At 45.0% G+C, this 13480-nt stretch overlaps 1 protein-coding gene across 2 annotated transcripts in view; it reads left to right on the forward strand.

Moving 5' to 3' along the window:
* Window positions 1-13480, forward strand: part of CAMK1D (calcium/calmodulin dependent protein kinase ID) — a 386176-nt gene that overhangs the window by 342203 nt on the left and 30493 nt on the right. For both annotated transcript variants that reach the window (XM_057730252.1, XM_057730254.1), the window contains exon 6: window positions 10184-10259. In XM_057730252.1, coding sequence (XP_057586235.1) covers window positions 10184-10259 — 76 coding nt within the window. The remainder of the gene's footprint in view (window positions 1-10183; window positions 10260-13480) is intronic.

Genomic DNA, 13480 nt, shown 5'->3' on the forward strand with positions numbered 1-13480 from the left:
TTGGACGCAAATCCCTAACAGCACAGCTGGCCGTCCAGATCCATGGGTCCCACATCCTCGGATTCAGTCAACTGCAGTTTGAAAGTATTCTTGAAAGATTGCCAGAAGACTGCAAAAAATCAAACTTGAATTTGCTGCTTACCAGCAGTGATTTACATGGCGTTAACATTGTATTGTGTCACAGGTCATCTAGAGATGATTTAAAGTGTGCAAGAGGATGTCGTAGGTAATATGCAAATACTATGCCATTTTTTTTTTTTTTTAAAGTTTCATATTCACTTTATTGACTGCTGAAGTTCAGTCTCTGATGCATCTTCCAGCCTTCTCTGATACTGTCTTTCTGAGGCTTTTCTACGGTAGACATCGTCTGGGCCCTGGAAAACATGCCCGACCGAGGTCGTGGAGAAGGGTATGGCGGAACGAAGAGCGACGGGAGCTGTCCCAGCCTCTGGACTGGAGCGCCCGGTGTAAGCCGAAGACGTCCTGCCCGTCCTTGCGGCCAGGCTGCCGTGAGATTCCGGCCCTACGCCACCTCCAGGGAGGGGAGGAGCGGCCTATGCCATTTTTTAATGTGTGGGACTCCTGCACACACAGGTTTTGGTATCCACAGGGGGTCCTGGACACCCCTGCCCGCAATCCCCTCATATGCTGAGGGACGACTGTATGCCTTAGGACGAGGGGACACCTGCAGCTCTGAGAGTGAGAGTAGATGCTTTTCCATGAAGGCCTAACACAGGGACAGAGTGGCGGGTGCCCTTCAAGATGATAACTGAGGCACAGAAAGATGAGGAACTCGAGGTACACTGGCACAGAGCCCAGCCTATAGTTCTGTCCTCTGATTCAGTACTGGGTCAGAGGTGACAGAGGCAGGCATCCCTCAACAGGCGCACAATCTGATTGTAAAGCCCACACAGAAGTTCAGTGTTCTCTCATTAGACCAGCCACTCCTCTCTTAGGCTCCTTCTTGTAAAGATCCTATCACATTGCCGGCCTGCCTAGCAGAGTGGAATTTGATCCCATGGCCCCTGACCCCCAGGCCTCCTTCCCACTTGGGAAAAGCCATGATGTTAAAAGAAGACTGCCATCTCTGACCATGACTGGCTTTTGTGTCTCAGCGCCCTTTCCTCCCCAACATGACATGAGTCAAGTTCAAGTCAAATGCCTTTCTCTGTGGCCTCCTCAGGGAGGCAAGGCCAGCAACTGGGAGCAACAGATGAACCTTAGGCTGAGCTGTAGGTTGGCAGGTTGCCCGTCTGCCTGTGTGTCTGTCTGCTGACGTCATAGGCTACATAGTAGGTTAGATGTTTCAAGTTCATTTTCAAAGACAGAAACTCATTTAAAGACAGGTAGAGGTGCTGCTGATCTGAGTGTCTCGTCAGCTCTGTCTCAGCAGGTGGCACAGATGTCAGCAGTTTTACATACTCCAGAGGATTAGGGAATGCACCCCAGTAGTCATAGCAGTGCTGTTGACAGTAGCCAAGGCATGGAAGCAACGTAAGTGTCCATCAACAGATGAATGGATAAAGAAGATGGTGGTGGGTGTGGGTGTGTGGGTGTGGGTGTGTGTGTGTGTAATATTACTCTGCCATGAGAAAGAATGAAATAATGCCAACATGGAGGACCTAGAGATGATCACAGTAAGTGAAGTAAGTCAGACAAAAGACAAACACCATATGCTATCACTTATATGTGGAATCTAAAATATGACACAAATGAACTTATTTATAAAGCAGAAACAGACTCACAGACATAGAAAACAAACTTATGGTTACCAAAGGGGAAAGAGGATGGGGGAGGGATAAATTAGCAGTTTGGGATTAGCATATACAAGCTGTTATATATAAAATAGATATACAACAAGGTCCTACCTTACAGCACAGACAGCTATATTCAATATCCTATAGTAAACCATAATGGAAAAGAATATGAAAAAGAATACATATATATGTATGTATATAACTGAATCATTTTGCTGTACACCAGAAATTAACACAACACTGTAAATCAACTATACTTTAAAAAAAAGAATTAAAAGAATTAGGGTAAAAAATAGGATATACCCATTTTTATAACCAGTCTTCCAGAATAATTTTTTAAATACCCCTTTAAAAAAGAATTATAGGAACTTCCCTGGTGATTCAGCGGTTAAGACTCCGTGCTCCCAATGCAGGGAACCCAGGTCAATCCCTGGTCAGGGAACTGGATCCCACATGCCACAACTAAGACCCAGCGCAGCCAAATAAATAAATAAAGGAACATTTTTTAAAAACACAGAATTATAATTGGGGCCAGTGAAAACAAGAATTGGTTAGAACTGGGCATTTACACCCTTGGGCGGGGGCGCAGGGAAAGAAAATGTGGAAGGAGCACAGCCTCTTTCTTCCTTCAATAAATGCAGAGCCACGGAGGTGCCACGCACAGCCAGAGGTCCTTGGCTGTCAATTGCGTGGATCTCTAATATTAGGACAGGTGGTCTTCATGCCCACAGCGCCTTCTGTCAGCCGTGAACAGGTTGCTCCTGTTGCTGTGTCTAGGCTGGTGCCTGAACCAAGGGGGGACCATGTAAATGTGTTGGTGATGAAGTGACCACAGGATCAAGAACTAGATGAACAAAGGGACCAACTGGCTCCTTCCAGCTCTAAGATTCAAGTTCTCCTGACCTGCCCTTGCATTGCATGTGGGCCTGGCTCAGTCCTGACTTCTGAGGGTTTTCATCAAGAGGGGGGAAATCTTCATTTATGAACCATTTCAGTTATGTTAAGCTAGAATCGAAGGACAGTACCAAACGATATCAAGAATCCATCCAGCCTTAATTCTAGAAAGTAATAAAACCTACATTCTTTTTGCTCCTGTGATCTTACCAACTTTTCTTCCTTGCATAATATCTACTAATTATACCCATAAGTTATGTGCTGCTCATTTCCTTTAAGCCTCATAACAGTCCTCAAAGTTGAGCTCTATTAATGTTCCCATTTTACAGATGAACAAAATGGAGGCTGAGAAAGATTAAGGGACTTACCCAAGTCCACACGTGTATTAAGTGGTGGAGCCTAGGTTTCCTTCACTGAAAAGCCAATGTGCCCAACTGTTTAAGACTTCTTAAATCCAGACAACTAAAGTCGTTCTAAGTTACAAGAACCTGAATCCCGACAGCCATTTCACATCCTCCAGACCTCTCCTACTCTTTACACCTGTCAATTTGTTCTTAGAGAACAACGTGAAGGCGTTTTCTTACAGTACCACTAGCCACAGAGATTTCTTTCCCCAGCTGTATCTTTCCCATTCTGTTTGCACCTTCCGCATCATTTGACTATTGGAGGTAGTATGTTCTTTCCTTGGATGTTTTTGAGTTTTATTTAGAGTAAGTTCAGTATTTTCAGAGTTGGATTTCGACTGCGTTAAACTTAAAAAGTCAATACCACCTTTCCCATCCTGCCGTGATCTTGTCTGAGTCTAACCATCGTCCTTAGGAAGGCAGCTGAGGCTGGAATTATGTCTGTGGCTTGTGTCTGCCCTCAACATCCTGGAGACAGGTGTGCTGTAGTGACAGGGGTCAGGTGTGCTTTTGTCACCCATAAAGCTGGTGCCTGAAGTGGGATGCAGCCCATTAAATGTTGAATAAGGAGAATACCACCACCGTGGTTCTGGACCACCGGCTCTCCTTTCCCGGCATCGAGGGCTGCTCCTGCCACCTGGGGCTGCCCCTCCTGGTTGTGGCCCTGTCATTCTCCCACTGGAAGTGTCATCTCTGAGGTACGAAGAGGCGTGGTCCTCGAACATCCATAGAGGAGGACAGATCACCTTGAACATGAACGTGGTTACGCGGTGAGATCTCAGTGTCCCCTCTCTGTGCAGAGATTGTTCTCAGCCCATCCTTGGACACAGGAAATGGGGAAATTCCTTCTCTATTTTATTAGAGTCTGAGGATTGGTGACCGCAGCCCCCACCCCCACAAGCCACTGTCCTCATTTCCAGTTCCACTTGGTTAAGCCTTTTTTTCCTCCCTCTCTTTCAGTAAGGAAAATGGGCAACTTTGTTGTTTTAAAAACAACATGAAAGGTTTCTGAAATTCTTTTTTTTTTTTTTTTTTCTTTTTGGACTCTCTGGAGTCCTTCCCTTTACCAGGAATCCTTGCTCTGAATCAATATAAAACAGTTCGGTTTGTAGGAGATGTTTCCCACCAAGTGGAATTTTCCACAGTGGGTTGGTAGTGAGTCTCACAGCAGTAAATTCAATTATTTTAAATTGTGAACCTACTTTCTCACTAAGGAGCGTGGGTTAAGCCTGGGACTCAGAAGGAGGGAACATCTGTCCACAGATCCCTCCGGTAGCTCGTGGGATGCTCTGCTGAGGCTGCGAGGCTTACGTGCAGAGAACTTCTGTTTACTGGTGTGAATTAAGCTGATAAGATGCTGTTTCTATCAGGAATAGCCCCCCAAAACCTGAATTAATAGCCCCCAAGATCTGACCAGGAAGGAGGTTCTGAGAGATCATTTAACAGACTGTCTTTTCTGCCATTTAGCCCTAGAACTAATAATTTTGAAATCCCTTTGAGAAAAGCTTTCAAAAAGAGTAGCATGAATGGCAGACACCCACACGCAGAGAATTAGGGCTAATTCTGCTTCTTTCAGCCCCCAAATTCATGTCAGAAATAATTTGCTTAAGGCCATGTATTTAGCAATTGATCTTACTTGTACCTAATACAGGGACTTCCCAAACGGCAGCTGCTTGCAATCCAAAATTTATTTGTGACCCTCTCATTTTTTTGTTCCTGTAGCTACTCACTAAAAATATTTGAGGCAGCTAAGTTTATTTGTAAATCAGTTGTCTGGCGTTTGGAAAATATTGTCTTACAGAAATAATGTCATGTGTGTTGAGTAGGTTGGGTTCCGTTGCACCATTTGGTGAATAACCAGAATGTACTAAGCCCTGAAAATACAGTCTAGAGATGTCCTCTGGCAGCATGAAGTCTTGTTCCTTGACAGTGTGATTCACACAGCAGTAAAGGGATGGATAAGGTAAGGTAGGACTCTACCAGAGGCTGGTGTGTCACTGGTTTTTGATGAACGGACATGGGAACCCACCTGACACCCAACACATGTCACCCCGGAAGAGCTGCCAGCACCCCTATTCTCTCCACCTCTATTATGGCTGTTAGCATTTGCCATATATATTGAGGTGCTCCTATATGGGTGCATATATATTTACAACTGTTCTGTCTCCTTCTTGGATTGATCCCTTAATCATTATATAGTGTACTTCCTTGTAACAGTTTATTTTAAATTGTTTTTTTGTCTGATATGAGTATTGCTACCCCAGCTTTCTTTTGACTTCCATTTGTATGAAATATCTTTTTCCATCCCCTCACTTTCAGTCTGTATGTGTCCCTAGGTTTGAAGTAGGTCTCTTGTAGACAGTGTGTATACAGGTCTTGTTTTTGTATCCATTCAGCCAGTCTTGTGTCTTTTGGTTGGAGCATTTAACCCATTTACATTTAAGGTAATTCTCAATATGTGTGTTCCTGTTGCCGTTTTCTTAATTGTTTCTGGTTTGTTTTTGTAGATCTTTTTCTTCTTTTGTGTTTCCCACCTGGAGAAGTTCCTTTAGCATTTGTTGTGGAGCTGGTTTGGTGGTGCTGAATTCTTTTAGCTCTTGCTTGTCTGTAAGGCTTTTGATTTCTCTGGCAAATCTGAATGAGAAACTTGCTGAGTATTCTTGGTTGTAAGTTTTTCCCTTTCATCACTTTAAATATATCGTGCCACTCCCTTCTGGCCTAAAAGGCTGACTTCAGCCAAGTCTAAGGGGCAGTCAGGAGGTTGGACAAGCCATCTATCTTGGATCTGTCCCTTCAGCTCTTCTGGGTGGGTGGGTCTCTCTACTGCCACTGATAGCCACACAGTCCCCAGGGACTGGACTTTGAAATGCACTGAAGGAATGTGTGTGCCCCTCCCACTTGAGTCTTTCCCTTCTGTTATGGCTGTGCCAGGAAACTGAGCCCTTTCCTGCTCTGCCTCGGGGCTGATGGCATCACAGATAAGCCACAGTGCCTCTTAATGACTGCTCTCTTTGTCAATAGCTCTAATTAAGTTATTTGGATTCAAAGCCTCCTTTTATTAGAAGGTGTGGAGGTGGCCAGAGTCACTGCCAACCTCCCACACACATGAATTGTGCTGGGTACAGTTAGGAGAGAAAATTATTTCTTCTTGATGGAGGAGTTCTTAATCGGCATCTCCTGCTGGTGCTGGGGGACAGATGGTGGTGGCACAGAGAACCCCTCTTCCCTTCCCCAGGCTCCAGATAGACTGTACTCTGGGCCTCCTCAGCCTGGGAGCTCATTTGTTGTCTGAAAGTTTGTAAATTGGATGCTGTGACTTTTTAGAATTACAGCTGAATACTTGCCAGTGGTATAAGATGGATAACATGAGGGAGTTTGGCTGGTTCTCAAAGTAAAAACGGGTCCCTGAAAAGATCAGAGAGGAGGGGATTCTCCTAGCATTCCAGCTGAAAGGGAACAAGGGAATGGTAGGAGGACCAAAAACCAGACGAGTACAACAGGTTGGCAAAACAATAGGGCCAACTGCAGAATGCAGACAGAGAACAGGGGGTGCGGGGAGGGGGGACCATCCCACCTGACCTCAGGGGTTCATCATGATTTGGTCACCGCGTCAAATTGTCAGGAGGGTTTTGAATATTGCCTGAGAATTTATTTTTTTCAACAATTGCATGAGATGAAAGGTAGCTATTTAAAGCTAGGTGGGCTTGTTCAAACAATGTCCCACAGAACATTTGTTTCCAGGAATCCTATCACAGGGGAAAATAGAATTTAAGCCATTCACGTGAATGCCATCGTACAATTTTAAAAACATTTTAAGTTGGTGAGAATTTTATTTCCAAATCGACTTGTTGTGTCTTTTATCATGACGTTACATTTCTGGCCTTACCCTCTGGATGTGGTTCACGTGCAATTAAGAACCTCACCAAAGGGCAAGTGGTTCACCTGCTGCCAGTTGGTTAAAAAATGTTTCTATTTTGTTGCAGTTGCTCTAACCCGGATAAGACACAACACCAAAGAGAACAAGACATGTTTGGCACAAGTACATAGAGTTCCACCCCCCATGGGGAGACCCTAGTGTTTATTAATCATTTACACCTTTTCCTTAACATCCATGCTGTTGATCTAAACCAGAAGTCTTTTTATATAAAAGCATATACTTGAAGTTATAAGGTTTGCTACTTAAACAAAAATGTCATATTTTAAAAAAAATTATGTGTCATCTGTGGTTTCAAGAATCGAAACATCCCAAGTAACATCCAAGCTCCAAGTTGCATAAAAACAAGCCACTTGCTTTTCAAGTCTCTGCAGGGCACTGCCCAATTCTCCAAAGCACTGGTGAATTTGCCAGACGGCAGGCAAAGGGTTTGATGTGCAGGTGGCCCCGGGTGTGTGCATTTCAGGAGGGGAAGCGTGTTCTTTATTCCTTTGTTTGCTGAGCAATGGGTGGTAGCCCTTACTTTCTGTTTCTAACAGAGGATGATGAGGAGGAGAATTGTTTTTAAAGACTCCTTCCTCCCACATCCACAGAGCTGGAAAACTGTGAGGGTGGAGCACTCAGGAGAACACAGAGGATTAGCTTTTCCTAGGAGTCAAACCTGCTTTCTAGGGGCTGGGCCTGATCCCCTCATCCTTTGACATCTGGTTTTGCGGCGTGTTTGGGCCAGGCTGTCTCACCAGGCTCCCTAAAGAGCCCTACAGACCCTGTGGCTTGGAAGCCAGGGCCTCTGCCCACCTCCTTGGTGCGGCGCTCCTCACACCCGCTGTCAGCTCTGCAGAGAGGAAGAGCTGGGTCAGAGGTTGCTGTGTGAGCCTTTTCCACCTCTCTTGAACTTTCCATCAGGCCATGAGGATGGCCCTGGAGGCTCAGAAATACGCTTCTTGCAGAACCAGCCCCCTCCCACCACCTGTGCCCGTGTGGCCACTCAGAGCAGAACATCAGCTCAGAGAGCACCTGCCGCCTAAATCAGCAAGATGTTTGCTGTGGGAGATGGCTCCCTTTTGTCAGTTGCCATAATAGAAGCATCTGAGAAATAGGCTTTTAGCAGTTCCGGGGAAAAGGAAGGATGGCCGCAGCCAGCTCCCAGGTATCCGAGGGCCGCTTCTCCAGGCTGTGAGCTCACTAGCTCTGTAGCGTTCTCTCCTGCTGCTGCTGCATGAAGGGTAAACATAGCAAAGATGTACACGTGTATTTATTTTGCTCTTGTTACATTTTTTTAAGAAGTCTGATGAGAAGTTTGGAGGCACTGGGGCCGAAACCTAAAATTAGATTTGGGGGTTATCTGTGGACTCTATTTCTTACAATCATAACCAGAAATATCCAAGAAGAGTTTGTGTCCTTCCTTCTTCTTGCTCAGGAAGGTACTTACCTGCAACAAGATGGGAGGATTTCCCTGTTAGTTTTTCTGCAAAAGGACTTTGCTTACAGACTGAAAAAAACGCTCACCGTAACAGTCAGTAGATTCCAGTGGAAAGAGCGGGGACAAGGGTGAGATTGAGTGGTCCCTATCTCCTGTGTGGCGTTAGAAAAGGGGCCGAAAAGGCTCATTTTCCTTATGGATCAGGTGCAGGTGATGGTTAATTGTCAGAGTTGTTGAAAGGATTACAGTAGAGATCGTTTATGAGATGACCAGGACAAGACCCAGATCATGCAGGCGCTGAATTCGGGTTAGACTAAGTTGGTGTAGAGGCCTCTTGGCAGCTGGATCCTGTGGGTAAGTGACTTGATCTCTGAGTCCCCGTGCGCCCTCACCTGTAACTTAGGAAGGAGGAGGATGATAGCTGAGTTCTTCCCCACCAAGAAAGGTTGGGGTGAGTTAATGCTTCCCCACCCCACAGAACACACAGCTCGGCCTGTGACAAGTGCCTTGTAACCTAGAGCTATTTTTGCTTTCTCTGCCTTCTTCAATTTTCTGCAAAGTCTATCCTAGACACTTCAGTCACATGTAATTGCATAAAAAGGTTTTACTTGCAAAGAAGTTTACTTCCTTTCTTGTGTTTATTTACTCTTTGCACAAATACCTATGACAGACCCTGCTGGGTGCCAGACACTGGGTGGGTGGGTATCCAGCACAGGGCAGTAGCCCCAGGCCAGGAGCAGGAAGTGTGGGGATAGTACAAACGAAGCCAAGGCCCTGGGTGGGTGATTCTTGATGAATAGGGGGTTAGAACCAAGGAAGTGAGATTCAATAGCATTTTTCCTGTTTCACAGGTGAGAAAACAAAATGGCAGTATAGTAACAGATAACCCGGCCAAAGCCTTAGAGAAGGAACTAGGAGCAGGCCTGATGTAGGACCCCAGAGACCAGGTTTTAGGTGTAATCTTGATCATAAGCCCCATGAAGGGGGCAGGGGGGAGCTTCACCTGCCTGTCCCCACAGCATCTAGAAAGGCCCTGCACCGAAGCCAGCAATACTTCCTTGAATTGATTTGAGGTGAAGTCCCACCCCAGGGCCCAGACTGAGTATATTCTCTCTCCCCTCTCCCTTGTCTAGTCTGAGCTATAGTGCTTAGTACAGCACTGATGTAAAATAACCTCCTGCGGACTGTGCGTTGATTGATTGATATCCTCCAGCCTCTCTCTCTCTCTCTCTCTCTCTCACTCACACACACACACACACACACACGCTCCCCTTTTGTCTAGTAACAAAAGCCAACAAACATACCAAATTGTGTCTGTCTACTCAGTTTCTAGAGTCATCAAAAGTTCAGCCCAGGTAGCAGACCAGAAAAACAAAAAAACAAAAAAACCCTGAAAAGCAGGTGGGCAAAGCATTTTTAGGAGGTTATATTTGAACACAGACAAGGTGGGTTGTTCAGGTTGTCATCGATGGCTTCCAGAATGTGATCTGAAGACTGTCTGTGAGTTCAGGTGTGCATCCTGGTCAGTGCCATAGGTAGATGAGTCCTCTCTCTGTAGGCCACCATTCCATAGTAATTTTGATTCTGAATTTCACATTAAATTATTTGAGTGTATACAGATCTAAATTTAAAAATCTGTACATATATTATTTTGATGTATTGAGATTCATAAATATTGCTGATTTAAAAAAAAAACCAAAAACCCAAAAACCACCTCATGTCATAGTCACTGAAATTGTCAGACTTGTGCCTCTCCTCTGTCGTTTCCCAGCTCCCGAGGTCCTCGCCCAGAAGCCCTATAGCAAAGCTGTCGACTGCTGGTCCATCGGGGTGATTGCCTATATCTTGTAAGTATGGCTTGCCACCTTGGCTCCTTGTTTCATTTTTTAAAAAATTGTAACAAAACATACATTTAATTTTGTACACTAAACTGACCATTTCAACCATTTTTAAGAGTACAATTTAGTGGCATCAGGCACGTCCACAACGGGGCACAGCCGTCAGCACCATCCATCTCCAGAATTTTTTCATCTCCCCAAACTGAAACCCACTCAATACTAACGCGCATTCATTTCCGCCCAGCCCGTGGTAGCCACCATTCTGCCTTGTGTCTCTATGAATTTGACTTCTCTAGGTATCTCATGGAAGTGGAATCGTAAAATATTTGTTCTTTTTTTGTCTGTTTTTTTTTCACTTAGCATAATGTCCTCAGGGTTCATCCATGTTGTAGTCTGTGTCAGAATTTCGTTGTTTTCTGAGGCTGAATTATATTCCACTGTGTGTATATACTGCATTTTGTTTATCCATTCCTCCATCAAGGGAAGCTTGGGTTGTTTCCACCTTTTGGCTATTGTGAATAATGCTGCTATGAACACAGGTATGCAAATATCTGTTCAAGTCCTGCTTTCAATGCTTTTGAGTATATCTTCAAAAGTGGGATTGCTGGATCATATGGTAATTCTATGTTGAACTCCTTGAGGAGCTTCTATACTGTTTTCCAAGGCAACACCCATTTTACATTCCCAACAGCAATGCACAGGAGTCCAGTTTCACTACATCCTTGCGAACACTTATTTTCCATTTTTGGATGATAGCCTCCGTAATAGGTATGAAGTGGTATCTCATTGTGGGCTTGATGTGCATTTCTGTTTCAGCTAGTGATGTTGAGCATCTTTTCACACACCACCTTGGCTTTGCTGGGGACACAAACCACTATGAACATATTAGGGTGTGTCCAACAGAAACCACAGTAAGAAAAACGTGACGAAAACCAAAAACGAGCCTTTGAATTCTTCATTTCTTCTCAGGTGCCTTATCTCCATGACCCAGGAGATGCTGTGGTCATAGGCTTGCTGCAATTATTTTAGGATGATCCGTTTAGGTTTTTATTGTTATGTTTTGATTTGCTTATTAAGTCGACTGTAAAGTGACTTTTTTGAGTTACAATTTCTTTTTGCAGTGATACTTTCAAACACTTACTATGGAACATACTTTCAGGGTAGGTTTAGGCCAGTGAGTTTCAGTAATTTATAGGAGGTGAATTTCTCCTCCTTAGCATCCCCGAGGAGGGGAAAGTTTTTGTGCCGACAGGCTCACAGCACACAGTGAAAGGCTGTGAGGGTGTGTGACAGGAGAAAGGTTGGAAATGTCCCCCCATATTTGCTTTGTCTTGTTATCTGGGAAGCAGATGGTCTTTCTACAGCATACCTTCATCTGGGCAGCTTTTACAGTTTAGTGAGGATTTAGCTGACAGCGCCCATAGATTCTTGCCATTATCACAGGAGAATTTTATCCATTATAACATACTTGGCCTGTAGGGCTCCCGCTTACGGAATTAGGTGAAGGCCAGATTCATCTGAGCTACAAAACTAACACATTGCAACTATAGAATGCTTTCAGTTTCAGGTCACGTTGGCCATCTCCTGCAGTAGCTTCATCCTTTTTGTGGGGGGAGGCGGGGGGATTTTGAGAATCTAATGGAAGCTGTGGCCCCTCTTCCCTAATAAATTCACCTCAACACAGCTTTGCGTACCATATTGGAGGGCCCTGGGTGAGCAGATACTAGCCATGGGCCCTGTGTTATTTACCTGGCTCCCTAAATCCTCAACTGAAGTTCCTATCCTCGCCCAGCTTGACTGTGAAAGACTTAAGAGAGATGAATGATAAGCCAGTCCCCTTCCAGCAAAGCCCCAAGGCGGGTGTGGTCTAGAGAAATCTTCCATGGGGCTAGGCAAAAAAATGGCCCTTCATCTGGCTTTCTGCTTATTTGTTCCATTACGTCTGTCCTGACTTTTGAACCACTGCTCTGGTCTGCACTAGTGTCTATGGATTCCCTTTGTATATATGTTTGTATATAGAATCGTTTCCCTGAAGTCTTGGCATTGGGGTACGACGTATCAGTTCACCTATGAGGAGGTGTGAACTGCATTATTGGGATGAGCAGTTTAAAACGAAGCAGTGATGCCTTAGTCAGCTCATACTGCTCCAACAAAACACCACAGACTGAGTGGCTTAACCAACTAATATTGACTTCTCACAGTTCTGGAGGCTGGAAGTCCAGAGTCGAGGTGCCAGCTGATTTGGTTCATGGTGAGAACCCTCTTCCTGGCTTGCAGACGGCCACTTTCTTGCTGTGTCCTCAGATGGCAGAGAGGGAGAGAGAGGAAGGGAGAGAGGAAGGGGAGAGATAGAGAGACAGAGACAGACATAGTGGGGGGGGCACAGCAGGTGGGTATGCACAAGCTCTCTGGTATTTCTTCTTATGAGGGCACTAATCCCATCATGGGGGCCCCACCCTGATGACCTCATCTAAACCTAATCACCTTTCAAAGGAGCATCTCCAAATCCCATCACGTTGGAGGGGTAGGGTTTCGGCATATGAATTTGGATTACAGAGTCAGTCCATAGTAAATGGTTTGGTGTTGCTGAGCTTAGTGAAAGAATTACAGCAGCATCCCCCCAAAACATGGACATTTCAGGTCAGGTGTGGCACCCACTTTATAATAACAATGACATCAAATGTTTGTATAACAGTGCAGTGTACCCTTGAGTGAAATCACAGTTCTGCTAGTGAGAAAGAAGGCAGGAAATGGATTTGCATTTCGTAATGAACCATGTCTGCCATGGCCCATAGGTAGGAAAATATCAGAAGGCCAACATGGTTAGAGTATCAGGACAGGATATCAGCAAGAGGCTTAGCTTTTAACCCAGGTGTGGTGGGAAGCCAAAGAAGGGTTCACCAGAGGTGTGACCTGATCTGATTTTCACTGGGGTATTATTCTGGCTACTCTGTGAACAAGGGATTGGACAGGGCAGAAGTGGAGGGTGGTAACTGGTTCAGAGGCTTAGGTCAGATGAGTGGTGATGGTTGCTTCTACCAGGGATGCAGGAGGAGTGATAGATATACTTTGGATGTGAAGGAGAGGAATGTTTCAAGGATAAGCCCCAAGTTTTGGGCAGATGGCTAAGAGAGTGGTGTAGGAACAAGTTTAGGGAGGTAGGTGATATTAAGAATTTCATTCTGGACATGTTGAACTGGATTCGCCTCTGAGATACCCATTGACTAGTG

This window comes from Hippopotamus amphibius, chromosome 4 (assembly GCF_030028045.1).
Source record: "Hippopotamus amphibius kiboko isolate mHipAmp2 chromosome 4, mHipAmp2.hap2, whole genome shotgun sequence".
Classification (NCBI taxonomy): domain Eukaryota; kingdom Metazoa; phylum Chordata; class Mammalia; order Artiodactyla; family Hippopotamidae; genus Hippopotamus; species Hippopotamus amphibius.